We start from the raw sequence: 15,295 nt of genomic DNA on the forward strand, positions 1-15,295 counted from the left end.
ACTGACTGAGCTCATGTTAGTGTTGGAAATGGTCTCATCGGCAGTCACTGAGTCACTGCTAGTATCAAATCACTGGATAGTTTATTATCAAGCAGTAGTGTTATGGTATGCTGTGGTTCTACCACTCGCCACAAGAGGGAGCCTGGTAACACTGATGTCGTTGGGAGGTGAGGCTCCTGTTGTCATACATAACACATTCATATGTGATTGTGAGCAACAGTAGGTTGTGTTTGTTTTAACACGCTGGCCAGGTGATGGTGGTGCATGCATAGCCTTGTCTTGCATAGCTCTTCTAAGAAAGGTTCAGTGGCTCAGCTCTAAGGTGAGGAAAATCAGATCTGTAAACCTGTTATAACTGTTTACAGATGTGTCAGTGTCCTTCTCAATATGTCAAACACCCACAGGGAGAAGGAGAGAGCAGTGAGTGGGTGCTCCGTGGTGTATCAAACACCCACTCCCATCTTTTTCAATCACTGTTTTCTCTGCCTCTCATTCTCTCTATCAGTCTTGCTTCATTTGCTTCTCTCAATCGCTATCAAACACACATCACTAATGTGTTTATTTTGTATTGAAAAACCTGTATGGCAAATGATCTTGCTGCCCCCGTCAGTGCTTACCAATGATACTTCATGCATACCATTGAGTATGGTTACATGCACACAATAATACGGTTATTGTGAATAGTCAGATTAATATAATAGTTCCTTTAAAGCGTTTACATGCTTTGCAAGAATAACGATTTCCTTAATAATTCTGTTTACATGGCCATAGGGCTGTCCCCGACAAAAACAAAATATTGGTCGACCAAGAGCCATCTGTTCTTTTAGACCAATCGATTGGTCGAAATTGATTAAAACACATAGGATGCGTCTGTATATCCTATGTGTGTTAATAAAATCTACTTTATGCACTGAGCTTGTCTGATGCTTTAAGCTCACTGTTTGAAATAATTAAGACACACAAATAACTGTAATTGATTTGATTGTACCTGGCAGGGCTCAGACTTGCTGCGCTGTGTTTTAAAAAAAATATAAAAAAATAAAATAAATAATAAATGGCAGCGGGTGGCTGTGTGACTAGCACCTGTTGTCTCTCTCTCCTCCCTGCTGCCGTGACCACCACAGAACATCAACAGTGTTTATCGCGCTGTCCGTGTTGCTGAAGCTGCATCATAATTACAGGCATTTCTGACTGAGAAGTTGTTACCGAAGTACCTCATTTGTTTAGGAATAACATTCCCTATTCCCTGACCTACAGCATATCATAATCACATCAATAAATTGGTTATAACAAACACCATAACAGGAAAATGGATGCAGAGGGTGTGACAAACTCAAAACTGGGGAATATTTACTGGTTGCTCAGGAGGTAAAGAGAAAGTCAGATGTGTGAAATCAGTTTGACTAGTTGTGAAAAATACTAGAGATCAAGAAAGTTGCTTCCATCTGGCCACTACCATATAGGCCTGATTTTGGTGGAGTCCTGCAAAGATGTTTGTCCTTCTGGAAGGTTCTCATCTCCACAGAGGAACTCTGGAGCTATGTCAGAATGACCATCAGGTTCAAAGGGTCTGAATACTTTCCGAATGCGCTGTAGACAAGTGTACCTTTCCAAATAATGTCCAATCAATTGAATTTACTACAAGTGGACTCCAATCAGGTTGTAGAAACATCTTAAGGATGATCAATGGAAACAAGATGCACCTGAGCTCAATTTAATTTGCAAACATTTCTAAAAACCTGTTTTCACTTTGTCCTTTATGGGGTATTGTGTGTAGTTTGATGAGGGGAATAAAACATTTAAAAAACATTTTAGAATAAGGCTGTAACTTAACAAAATGTGGAAAAAGGGAAGGGGTCTATATACTTTCCAAATACACTAAATATAAGTATTGAAATCTAGGCTTAAGTTAAGGTAGTAAAACTAAACAGGATATGCTCTTAGGCTTACAGCTCGAAGGCAGATAAACTATGACTACTAATTATAATGACATGACTTATTATAATGATGATCGTAATAATATGGAGATCACGAAACAGGAAGGTTATTATAAATATCATTTTTTTGGACAATCTGGAACAGTGTAAACACTAAATAAATAAATGATAAATAATACCAGAGAGGCTGTTCTAACAAAGTTAAAAAAAAGTGTGAAGCCTTTTATTACGGCGTAGCAAAGATTGAAAACAGACGAATTTGTGAAGTTGTTTATCTGACATGTTGTAGTTGCATGTGACTTGGTGTTCACGGAATCAGAATTTGTGAAGTTGTTTATCCGACATGTTGCATGTGGCTTGGTGCTCATGGAATTAGTAGGCTGTTAAACAAACTGGCAACAGAAGCAGGATATGTCTTATTTCTGTAGATATACAGTATATGGATTATTCATAATGCCAGGCACATTAAGCAGTTAGGCTATTGATTATAGACCTAATCAAGTTAGTTTCATCTCTTAGACAATTAAGGCAAGGGCTGTTTTCTCATCTCCTAACTCCACAGATGCTATATTGTTCTCAACACCAGTAAGCTGGTTAACTTTGCTATTATGCACATAGAAACATGGTCTAGGAAAAGGCGCCAATTTCATAACCGCGGACAGCGACCACTATCGCGGGAGAAATAATATTTGTTTTAAAATATTTTTATGTTTGCACCTGTTCTTATGTAATATAACCATTTACATTTTCAGTAGCGCATGCCTTTTTTGTATTTTTTATTGAATATTATAACATACAATCTACTTGCAGTGAAGCTGCTCAACATTTACATCACATTAGTCATCTAACAGACTCCCATCCAGAGACCCACAGAAGCAACCAGGGTCAACGCCCTGCTCAAGGGCACGTCGACAGACCTCCCACAAGGTCAAAAACGGGGACCTGAACCAGAGAACTATCAGCCCCCGGACTAAGCTCCCAACCCCAGGCCGCCCCCCCCCCACAATCCCCCAAGAGCTGCCCCTCAACCATCTGACCCCCCCCAAATGCACCAACAACCAACAAAATGAAACGAGAAAGAAAGGAAAACAGAAAACAACCATGCTAAAAAAAAAAAAAAGACATCAAGGATCATAACAGCAAGGCCAACTGAATATGTTTGAGTGCATGTATGGCACTATTTACGTGTGTGTCCCCGTGTATGTACACGTGGTGTGTGTGTGTGTGTGTGTGTGTGTGTGTGTGTGTGTGTGTGTGTGCGCATTTGAATGAGTGTATGTGTGTATATGCATGTGTACAAACACCTGTGTGGTATCAGCCTCAGGCAAACAGGTATTAGCTGTAACAACACTGCCCCTCAGTGTCATTCAAACTTACTTTTCTTTTGTTTTAGCAGGTCTTAGTCATGGACTGTGCCACCACAACGGATTAGTCCACTCAGAAAAGGCGTGAATCAGGCTGGTGTCTTGTAGACTACACCACAAAAAACTTTATTTAAAACTAGTTGAGAACAAGTTCTCATTTACAATTGCGACCTGGCAGTTGCACTAAATGGGGTCAGCCCTGCGTGACCACGTGAAATCGGGCTACATGATGGGACTTCTGATAAATGCAGAAAATCGGCTATCAAAATAAATGTTTTATCACAGTGACCATGTTATTTTTATGGAGCATATTTGATTCTGAGTTCGGACATAAAGTTTGTATGCAAATATTGTCAGTTTTTCCAAACTCACTTCACTCGTGCAAAAGAAGGAAGCTTGCACTGCTCATGCTAGCACATGAGCAGATCAGATACCCATCTATAACTCTGATTAAGACGTTTACATGTCCTAATAATAAAAAAATACTCAGAAAACCAGGTGTTTTAATCGGCGTATGTTTCCTTTGAGTACGACTGTACGCCGATTTAAGATGAGGAGCGTAGTGTGTTTACATGACTAATGCCATACTCTGCCTACTGCCATAATCAGTTTAATATCAAACGTACTCACTGAGACTTCCACATAAGATACAACATTCCTATTCAATGATAATTCACCAACTTACACAGTGGTAAGTAGTTGAGCAGAGCTTTGTGTCTAGTGAGCCTGGAGCTGTGTTTGTTTATTGGGAAGGAGTGGGAGTTGTGCAGCTGAGCTCACTCTCTCTGCTCTCCCTCCCTCTTACTCCCTCACTCTCTCTCTGCTCTCCCTCCCTCTTACTCCCTCACTCTCTCTCTGCTCTCCCTCCCTCTTACTCCCTCACTCTCTCTCTGCTCTCCCTCCCTCTTACTCCCTCACTCTCTCTGCTCTCCCTCCCTCTTACTCCCTCACTCTCTCTCTGCTCTCCCTCCCTCTTACTCCCTCACTCTCTCTCTGCTCTCCCTCCCTCTTACTCCCTCACTCTCTCTGCTCTCCCTCCCTCTTACTCCCTCACTCTCTCTCTGCTCTCCCTCCCTCTTACTCCCTCCCTCACCTCTCTCTGCTCTCCCTCCCTCTTACTCCCTCCCTCACTCTCTCTCTGCTCTCCCTCCCTCTTACTCCCTCACTCTCTCTCTGCTCTCCCTCCCTCACTCTCTCTCTGCTCTCCCTCCCTCACTCTCTCTGCTCTCCCTCCCTCTTACTCCCTCACTCTCTCTCTGCTCTCCCTCCCTCTTACTCCCTCACTCTCTCTCTGCTCTCCCTCCCTCTTACTCCCTCACTCTCTCTCTGCTCTCCCTCCCTCTTACTCCCTCACTCTCTCTCTGCTCTCCCTCCCTCTTACTCCCTCACTCTCTCTGCTCTCCCTCCCTCTTACTCCCTCACTCTCTCTCTGCTCTCCCTCCCTCTTACTCCCTCACTCTCTCTCTGCTCTCCCTCCCTCTTACTCCCTCACTCTCTCTGCTCTCCCTCCCTCTTACTCCCTCACTCTCTCTCTGCTCTCCCTCCCTCTTACTCCCTCACTCTCTCTCTGCTCTCCCTCCCTCTTACTCCCTCACTCTCTCTGCTCTCCCTCCCTCTTACTCCCTCACTCTCTCTCTGCTCTCCCTCCCTCTTACTCCCTCCCTCACTCTCTCTCTGCTCTCCCTCCCTCTTACTCCCTCCCTCACTCTCTCTCTGCTCTCCCTCCCTCTTACTCCCTCACTCTCTCTCTGCTCTCCCTCCCTCACTCTCTCTCTGCTCTCCCTCCCTCACTCTCTCTGCTCTCCCTCCCTCTTACTCCCTCACTCTCTCTCTGCTCTCCCTCCCTCTTACTCCCCTCACTCTCTCTCTGCTCTCCCTCCCTCTTACTCCCTCACTCTCTCTCTGCTCTCCCTCCCTCTTACTCCCTCACTCTCTCTCTGCTCTCCCTCCCTCTTACTCCCTCACTCTCTCTGCTCTCCCTCCCTCTTACTCCCCTCACTCTCTCTCTGCTCTCCCTCCCTCTTACTCCCTCACTCTCTCTCTGCTCTCCCTCCCTCTTACTCCCTCACTCTCTCTCTGCTCTCCCTCCCTCTTACTCCCTCACTCTCTCTCTGCTCTCCCTCCCTCTTACTCCCTCACTCTCTCTGCTCTCCCTCCCTCTTACTCCCTCACTCTCTCTCTGCTCTCCCTCCCTCTTACTCCCTCACTCTCTCTCTGCTCTCCCTCCCTCTTACTCCCTCACTCTCTCTCTGCTCTCCCTCCCTCACTCTCTCTCTGCTCTCCCTCCCTCACTCTCTCTGCTCTCCCTCCCTCTTACTCCCTCACTCTCTCTCTGCTCTCCCTCCCTCTTACTCCCTCACTCTCTCTCTGCTCTCCCTCCCTCTTACTCTCTCTCTGCTCTCCCTCCCTCTTACTCCCTCACTCTCTCTCTGCTCTCCCTCCCTCTTACTCCCTCACTCTCCTTTGCTTTCCTCCCCTATATGCAGCTGCTAGGAGACAGGGGAAGAATGAGCAAACAGGTTCTCCAACTAAACTCAGATGTATTCATTTCCCTTCCCCAAATCCCCACCAGCTCACCCACCATATTAGGAGGCTTTTCCCAACTCAGATGAGTTCCTCCATTCTCATTTAGTCTTGTTGTATTAGGAACAGGCAATGTGACACACAGAGAAACCAAACCACTCTGTTATTCTGCTGTCACTGCTTTAATTCACATGCCTCTGAATGTTGTGACAGCTCCTCCTTATCTATTGCTCTATAAATCACTTTCTCTGTCTCTGTCATCCTGTTGCTCTTGCTCTCACTCACTCTCCCACTCACTCTTTCTCCCCTTAGTAAATGTCTACAGTTTAGGGTTGTGTCTGGTAGCCGGGTGTCTTGTTGGGCTGGCTGCTTCACATTCAGAGTGCGTCTCAGTGTGGGTGGTGCGTTCTAGTTTGGGTCCTCTGCTCTTAGTGTAGTGTATTGTAGGTCTGCTGTGGTCAACAATGTCTTTCTAAAGGGACATTTAATCTGACTACTACCCTTCTAGACACTTCATGATAACATCCTATTGTACCTAATCTGGGCAGATCTGCAGTATGACTGTGATTATTCATTTAATGACTACTGTGTTACTCTTATGAGCAGATCTGGTATGTCTCCACCATGTGACCTCCAGAGGAATGTGTTTGATGGTTGCTGATGATGAACCTTTGTCTTTGTTGTCAGGGAGACAACGGAACAGGCTGGAGCCGATGGACACCATCTTTGTGAAGCAAGTGAAGGAGGGAGGTCCCGCCAACGAAGCTGGACTCTGCACAGGTAACTGATTAACGGCAACGCACTGAAATTGTACCTTCCTATGTTCTCTGTGGTTTCTGCCGTTATCATAGCTAGGTGACGTCATAGAAATAATTGTATTATAGAATCAATATATTTAAAGCAATTTTGTGAGTTTTGGAAAAAGAATATCAACATGACTGTATTCCCTTACGATACAGCAGGACTACTATAGTTATGGTGATTCTCAGTAGTTTGCTCAGAGATTCTCAGTAGTGTTCTCAGATTGTTTTGTTAGTTTTCTGTCTGTGGAGTTGTGTTAGTAGAGGCAGAGAGCTCAGCTTCCTCAGGCACTGAATTATAGTAAACACACATCAGATGACTGATCAGTTTCCTTTCCTCATTCCCCTCTGACTGTCAGCCTAGTAGGGAAGCTGCCTCTTACTGAGCTAAGGGCCTACTACCCTATAACCAGCCCAGGTTCCTCTCTTCAAAGACACATACACCTGCCATTAACGCTGTCACTCACATATTACCAGTCTAACTTCTAACCCTCTCTCTTCTAATTGTCAACAGGAGACAGGATAGTAAAGGTGAACGGAGCGAGTATCATTGGGAAAACCTACTCTCAGGTCATAGCCTTGATACAAAACAGGTAATGGCTCAAAATAAAAATACCTTTATTGTTGTCAGTGACTGATTTCCTGCTTGTCTTTTGTTATTGTTTACTTTTTTTGGCTTTGTGTTTCTATTACAGTGATGCCTTTCTTGAACTCTGTGTTATGCCAAAAGATGAAGACATACTGCAGCTGGTAAGTTTGTAAAGATCATTACTGCAGTGATTTAGTCTCTTCCTATATTTACCCACTGTAAAACAGAAGTACTTCTGTCTGCGTCTCTTTCCACTTCTAAGTCATCAACTTAGTCGTTATTATTGTGATCAAGCGTTAGATCAGTGAAGCAGTTCTAGTTTCTCTGTGAAGGGTGTATGTGGGGAGACTAGTCCTGCTCCAGAGGGGACGGGCAGTACTCTGATGAAACCCCCTCCCTTCAGAGTGCTCTATCTGGGCCTCATAACCAGGCCACCACAGCCTGTCCTCTCCACTGACTGCTGCTGGAGCTCCAAGTGCTGCTAATGCTTCTCTGCAGCAGGGCTGACCTCATTCTGGGAGCTGGAAGGGTCACTTTGAGAAATAAACACTCTCACATACTTAATAAACTCACACACACTTAATAAACAAACAAACACACCACACAAACAAACACACACGCACAAACTCTTAAGTCTCGACTTTTGACATGGAGAAGAGTTGCATGTTAGTAGGTCTGAGGCAAGATGATTGTTTCTACTCAGGGGAGAAATGATTTAGAATCTAAGCAGCATAAATGCATATGTAAACTAAAGCATGCTACAGACTCCCTGCCGGTTTCTGTTTCTCGCCCACTATGTCCTTACGCAACAGGGATCAGCATCAAACATGCTCTCCAGAGCGTGTGACAGGCGGTACTCCAGGTTTGCTCCTTCACAGCCAATCAGCCAGAGGAGGAAATGGGTTTGAAATGTTTCAAAATTAGGGCTGTCAGAGTTGATCGTTACCTTTTGTAAAATTGTTGTGCACAAATGTTTAGCCTCTCGCAAATAATCACATTGTATGAAAGTGTTTTCAGACATTTGTCTTCTGCCTGATCAACACATTTTGCCATGGGGCTGAGAGAAAATTAGCAGTTTAATTTCCTGTAATAATAAAAAAGGAAAAAAAGAATAACAATTGTTTTATTGCAGCGGCCGTGATTTAGTAGAGGCGGTGCGCCGCTGCGAAATGCATATAGGGGAAACACTGGCACTCGTAAAGTATTGACTATCTCTAAACTTTTGTTCTCTCTCTCGCATGGGTGAGATCAAAATAATAAGTCAAATATAGAACGTTTTTGAGAAAGGAAAGAATGCCATTCCTTACGAATTGTGAACTCCACACACACTAATAAAATGTGTTCATCTTAATGCATACCATCTCTCTTAGTACAGTTCTATTCAGAGAGGTTGGCTGTGTCAACACAGGTTCCACCCTTTTCACCACACTAGCTGACCTGTCACACCTAGCCTGTTGTCAACTGTAGCACAAACTGTCCCCATCAGCTTAATGACTCAACCTCACTATTGTCTAACAGCTGAGCCTATTAACACCGTGTTGGAATGTTTACCTTACCAAAGGCTCTGTGGCTACTCATTGACACATGCTCCCTGTCGCACAGAATAGTTAGAGAGAGGTTACAAAGGACTTGGCCATGGAGGCATTGCTGCGTAAAATCGGTGTCCAGTATAAATAGTTGAGCAGAGAGCCTAAGAGGTTCAGCTTGCCTTCCGCTGACATTTAATTTTAGATTAGCACAGGGGGCAGGCAGAGTTGGGCCGATGTCAAATGGAGCTCAATTGATGCTGGAATAGCAGGGAAATGCAGGTTGTAGGATGCATTCTCAAATTGGCACATCTGAAACTGAGAAAAACAACATCTACTGAGATTGTGGGAGTTTAGTGCTCTTGGCAGCCAGTTCATTCTCTTCACCTCCCTCCCTCCCTCCATCTCTTACTCCATCTCTCTCTCCTCCCACAGACTAGTCCTGCATGTCTCTGTACTGTAGCAGTGAATTGAGTGCAGTTGAAGGAAGCCCACATGACGTTACCTCCTAAGAAAGTAACGTGCGTGTGCTTCCACTCTCATCATTAACTTTTCATGCACAATAGCTACTAGCAACTAGAGGTGCCTGATAAGCATTCTGCTGCAGGTTCAGTAGGAAGGGAAACTCAGTTCTCTGAGCTGCTACATATCTCTGCGTGATGAGTATATGTGTATAAGTAACAGAAAGGGGAGTACTCGCATAGTAGTATTGTCATTTAAATAAACACTGTGGAATCATCTTAAGAGCCTTCGTTGTCTCCCTTACTCCTCAAGTCTCACTGTTGGCTTGCCACAGCTGACACCATCTAGGAATGAGGGGGGGTTGGATCATACACTGGGTAACTGTCCTGTTTAAGATATTTCACAGAAAACCTGAATTAAAACAAAGCAAGCTTCAGTACCTGAGCCCCTCAAGCTGGCATACATCATCATAGAAGAGCAGAGCCTGTAAACATCCACCTATTCCCTATGCTTCCTCTCCCTACCCTCCTCTTTCCTTCTCTCCCTTCCTATTGGCTCAGCCACCTCCCTCTCTCCCTTCTCTTTTCCCATCCCCCATTTCTCTGCTCTCTCCCTCTCCTCCCCTTCCCTGGGCTGTGTTGCACATCTGTTGCGTTAGCTAGCGGCCGCTGGTCCACAGTGCTAGGATAGCGGGGCGTATGAAAAGGCTAGCCACTGCTGAGGCAGAGTATCGCGCTACTGATGCAGCTGTGCCTGGGCTGAAGGATTAACATCACGGCTCGCTGGGTGGCTGACATTATTAACTAGAGGAGGAGGAGAGAGACTCCAGTACACACACACACAAAACCAGCTACAGCGGAACACGTCAACAGCAGTAAAATCAGTGGCTTAGCAAGAGAGAGACGCTGAGTGAGGGAGAGGGAGGGAAGATCATCAAACCAGCTGTAGTCAGCTGACAGCCCCTTAGTTGTGAACAGGTTGATGCTGCTGAGAAGGAGGGAGAGCAGAAGAGGATAGGAAGCAGTATCATCTGAGCTGAATCTAGAATCAAGCAGCTGCTTCTGTCATGTGAGCGATACCAGATAGAGGGAGTGAGGCAGCAGCTCATCCAGTAAGTGCTGTAACCTGGCTGCTGCAGTCGGCTGGAGGGAGCAACAGCGAGATGGAGAGCTCGCTGTTGTCGGAGGCAGCAGGCTACCTCTGCTCTTGCCACCTACACTTCGCCCAGGTCAGACTGGCACACACAGCTGGCATCGCTAATATGACAGTCCTGCCACGGCCAACGTCCGGTCCCCGTTTTCGCTTTCCCTCTGTGGCTGCAGCTCTGATGGATTTTTAGTGCTTTGACTCCAGAGCCCTGGCATCAGTGGTCACGACTATCTGTTCTCTTTTCTTTTTTATAGTGTGTGTGTCTGATTTGCTCTGCTGTTAGCCTTTTCCCTATTCTTCTTCTCCTCTCACTGCTCTCGTTTTCTCTCCTGCTGTAACGGTAGCCTTTTTCACGGGAGACCACTGATCTGGTAAGCATGCTGCAGCAGGGATGATGACAACCACTTGACCACACATGTTGATGTTGTGCTCCCCCCTGTCTAATTTTCTCTTTGTAATGCATGTTGTCATGTTTTTGTTTGAGGATGGGTTGAGGTAAGGTACTGTTCTCACATAGCTGCTTTGCTAGTTAGTGGTGTCATTCATTCCATTGCCATGTTAGTAGGCTAATTCCAGGCTACGTCTGAAATGGAAAGCTATTCCCTATTTAGTGCACTAGTTTTGGTCACCATATAGGGAATAGGTTGCTATGGCTTTGGTCAAAGTAGTGCACTACATAGGGAATAGGGTGCCATTTCAGACGCAGACATTGATAAAGGCCCTTGACCCATGAACTCTCCACTAGTGCCCTATTGGTGAAGGGAGGGTCTAGTGATTGCCTGTAGAACACTGATTGTGGATACAGTTGAGACTTACGTAACAATTGTAATACGATACCAGGTGATGGGGTTTAAAGTCCACTCAATTCTGACGTGTCACTTTTTGTGCTTGCTAGTTGCAAGACAAACAGAGAAAAATAATATGGACGGGCATTTGACAAATGGACGAAGGCTGCACAGCCAGCTATACGGAATCTACCATTTATGGAATCTATGTGCGTGATCATCGTTGTCTGCTGGCGTTTCGCTGGAAGGAGTGTTGAGGTATCATTGCTGGAGTGTTGAAAAGCTGCCTGGGAGTATGATAACGGAGGTTAAGTTTAGCGCTGTGAGGACAGTTGTGGGTTCTGGGCGTCTTCCGACCCCCTCCATCTCTGTGAGTCTCAGGTCTCGCTCTAACAGTGCCAGTGCTGTCAGCCAGAAGGTGGGTAAACCAAACAGATAGGCTACCTTCCTGTATTTCACTAGGCTACCTTCCTGTATAGCACTAGGCTACCTTCCTGTATAGCACTAGGCTACCTTCCTGTATATCACTGTTTGGTCTTGCATGCCAGTCTTGTCTCTTTCCTTCTTTATTCCAACACATCTGTTGCTTCTTGTCCACTCTATTCAATCACAGATCACCTGACTAGCTATGCCCGCTTGCTGGCTACTCAGTAGTATTGGACAGAATAGGACTGTTTCTGTTTGCTCTTACATATCTTGTATAACAGAAATCAGTGGAAATAAAGTTCCTGAAAAACATTTCCATCATTGGATAATTTGCTCATGTTGCGGCAGCACAGCATGCTCTTGTTGCATAGTGAACAGTTAACAGTACCCAGAGAACTAGCTATCTAAATATGGAGAGAGCAGATGAACAGTACCCAGAGAACTAGCTATCTAAATATGGAGAGAGCAGATGAACAGTACCCAGAGAACTAGCTATCTAAATATGGAGAGAGCAGATGAACAGTACCCAGAGAACAGTACCCAGAGAACTAGCTATCTAAATATGGAGAGAGCAGATGAACAGTACCCAGAGAACAGTACCCAGAGAACTAGCTATCTAAATATGGAGAGAGCAGATGAACAGTACCCAGAGAACAGTACCCAGAGAACTAGCTATCTAAATATGGAGAGAGCAGATGAACAGTACCCAGAGAACTAGCTATCTAAATATGGAGAGAGCAGATGAACAGTACCCAGAGAACTAGCTATCTAAATATGGAGAGAGCAGATGAACAGTACCCAGAGAACTAGCTATCTAAATATGGAGAGAGCAGATGAACAGTACCCAGAGAACTAGCTATCTAAATATGGAGAGAGCAGATGAACAGTACCCAGAGAACTAGCTATCTAAATATGGAGAGAGCAGATGAACAGTACCCAGAGAACAGTACCCAGAGAACTAGCTATCTAAATATGGAGAGAGCAGATGAACAGTACCCAGAGAACAGTACCCAGAGAACTAGCTATCTAAATATGGAGAGAGCAGATGAACAGTACCCAGAGAACTAGCTATCTAAATATGGAGAGAGCAGATGAACAGTACCCAGAGAACTAGCTATCTAAATATGGAGAGAGCAGATGAACAGTACCCAGATAACAGTACCCAGAGAACAGTACCCAGAGAACTAGCTATCTAAATATGGAGAGAGCAGATGAACAGTACCCAGAGAACAGTACCCAGAGAACTAGCTATCTAAATATGGAGAGAGCAGATGAACAGTACTCAGAGAACTAGCTATCTAAATATGGAGAGAGCAGATGAACAGTACCCAGAGAACTAGCTATCTAAATATGGAGAGAGCAGATGAACAGTACCCAGAGAACTAGCTATCTAAATATGGAGAGAGCAGATGAACAGTACCCAGAGAACAGTACCCAGAGAACAGTACCCAGAGAACTAGCTATCTAAATATGGAGAGAGCAGATGAACACCAGTGACTCTCCTGACCTGCTAACCGCCTCCGCACTCACACTACAACATTCTGCTCCCTGCCTGCCTACCCACACACACACAGCTATCATTAGTAAATGTCCACTGCTCCAGTTCTTTACCAGACGTATTAGAAATGCAATGTTGAATATTACACACATTGCTGATTCCATTTTGCTTCCTACCCCTTGCTGTTTGCCCTTGCTCTTCTATATTTTCAGATCTGAAGGGTCTAGTCTAGATAGGTCGAAGCAGGGTAGAGTAGCGCTTCCACCCTACAAATCTGCAAACTTTGAAGGGTTAGGGCCAAGGGGAAGAAGGGGTAGGGAGTGAATTGTGACCAGTGGACACTGTTGTTGTATCTTACCCTCTCATCTTTCTCTCGCCAGGCCTATTCCCAGGATGCGTACCTCCGAAGTCGCAGTGCCTACAGTGGAAACGCCCGTCACATCCCCGAGCCGCCCCCCATATGTTACCCTCGTGTAGACTGTAAGCCCCCGGGGATGGCCCAGGCTACAGAGACCCCCGCCCCAGTTGGAGTGGGGGTACAGGGAGCATGCCGGGGGGCAACACCACCAGACATGGGGTACCGAATGGAGATTCCCGTGCCCCCCTCCCCTCCTCCTCCTGCACACCCGTACCCCAAATCCCAGACCGCGGCGTGCATGCGCAACGACAGCGTGAGGACTGTGGTAATTCCTCCAGAGCTAGGCCGTATAGGACCAGCACACAGAATAGACTATAGCCTGGTAGGGCCCCCTGACCCTGGCCTCATCAGAGTGCGTCCTGGGTCTGTGTCCCACTACCCCCTGCCACGGAAAACAGACATCTACCCCTCTGGGGCGAGCCTCCTCAATTACAGTGCCCCGCTACCCCACTATCCACCCAACTCTAACTCCCCCAACCCCGTCTCTCACCAAAACATAGACTGGCGGACGTACCAGACCTACAGGGAGTACATCGATAACAAGAGTATCCACGCCTATGGCAGCCGGACCATCCAGGAGAGACTAGAAAGCCTGCGAACCGCCAGCCAGAACACCTTCAACTCCTCCCACCACATCCCCCGGGGTGGCTGGGGCCCCAACCCTAAGGGTCTCCGGCGCAGGAGCACCTCCCACGACCGCGCCTACCATGGACCTCCGCCCCCCTTCCACCACATGCCCCCCCGCAGCTCTTCCCAGGACCGTATGAGTATGGCGGAGCGGGGGGTCCACCCCAGGAACTGGCCTCCTCGTAGTGTGTCCCAGGATGGATTAACACACAAGGCCCGTGCTCGCTCCTCTGACTGTGACTATGTGGACTCTGTGGAGCTGGGCCGGCCCATGGTGGATAGACGGGGCTACGCTGGCAGGCTGGACCAGGGTACACGCCCCAGCAGGCAGAGCCTCTCCAAACAGGCTGTCCATCACCGACCCCCTGCAGGGTACGGTAGGGACAGCCTCCGGGGAACGCCAATGCCCAATCCTACCCTCTATGCTAAAGGACCAGAGCAGCTCCAGCACCAGCCTCACAGCGCTCCTAATATGACCCAAGACACACCCTCTCACCTGGGGAAGATTATCAGCTTGGAGCCCTCCCCAACCGACCAAAGAGCTGGAGTCAAAGGTGTGAACCATGTGAGCCAGAGCAGGGGGCGGGCGGAGACCATGCAGCCGGCAGGGGAGGTGCCAGGGAGAGAGGTGGCAGCGGTGGTGGGCCATAGGTACTCGTCCTTATCCGCCTCCCATCAGAGACCACAGAGGCTTGGGATCCTCAAAACCTCCCACCACCACCCACCTCGCCCAGAGCCCCAGGCCCAGGTGAACGGTCGCGGCCCCTCTGCCTCAGAATTGGGCGTGGTCCTCAGGGAAAAGCCTCCTGGGTCGGTGAAGAACCCCAGCCCCCTGCGCCACCCTTCCTACATCCTGGCGGTGAACGAGGAGGACGGTTCGGAGCCAGCAGCGGACGCAGTGTGCTGGCTGCCCAACGATGCGCGGCGGGAGATGCACATGCGGCGGCTGAGCAAGAAGCAGGAGAAGGACCAGAACTCATGCTCCTCCAGCAACCTGGAGGAGTCCCTCGACTCAATCCCCTTTATCGGTAAGAGGCCGAACACTAACTTCACAGTTGCGTCCAAAATTGCTTCCTATTCTCTATTTGGTACACCACTATACTTCATAAGTACTACATTTTTATAGGGAATAGAGTACCATTTGGGACACATGCGATGACTCTAACCATTTCATCGGTAAGAGAGCTCTAA

The 15,295-nt window shown here is 46.9% G+C and overlaps 1 protein-coding gene across 4 annotated transcripts in view; it reads left to right on the forward strand.

The window, feature by feature from the left end:
- LOC106569193 (rho GTPase-activating protein 21) overlaps positions 1-15,295 on the forward strand; it is a 78,769-nt gene that overhangs the window by 34,580 nt on the left and 28,894 nt on the right. For 3 of the 4 annotated variants that reach the window (XM_045694144.1, XM_045694146.1, XM_045694145.1), the window contains exons 5-8: positions 6,512-6,604; positions 7,139-7,217; positions 7,320-7,374; positions 13,440-15,132. In XM_045694144.1, the coding sequence (XP_045550100.1) occupies positions 6,512-6,604; positions 7,139-7,217; positions 7,320-7,374; positions 13,440-15,132 (1,920 nt within the window). Of the gene's footprint in view, positions 1-6,511; positions 6,605-7,138; positions 7,218-7,319; positions 7,375-10,747; positions 11,554-13,439; positions 15,133-15,295 lie in introns of those variants that run through there. The other variant, XM_014140299.2, reaches the window with a different exon arrangement.

Source organism: Salmo salar, chromosome ssa14 (genome assembly GCF_905237065.1).
Source record: "Salmo salar chromosome ssa14, Ssal_v3.1, whole genome shotgun sequence".
NCBI lineage: Eukaryota > Metazoa > Chordata > Actinopteri > Salmoniformes > Salmonidae > Salmo > Salmo salar.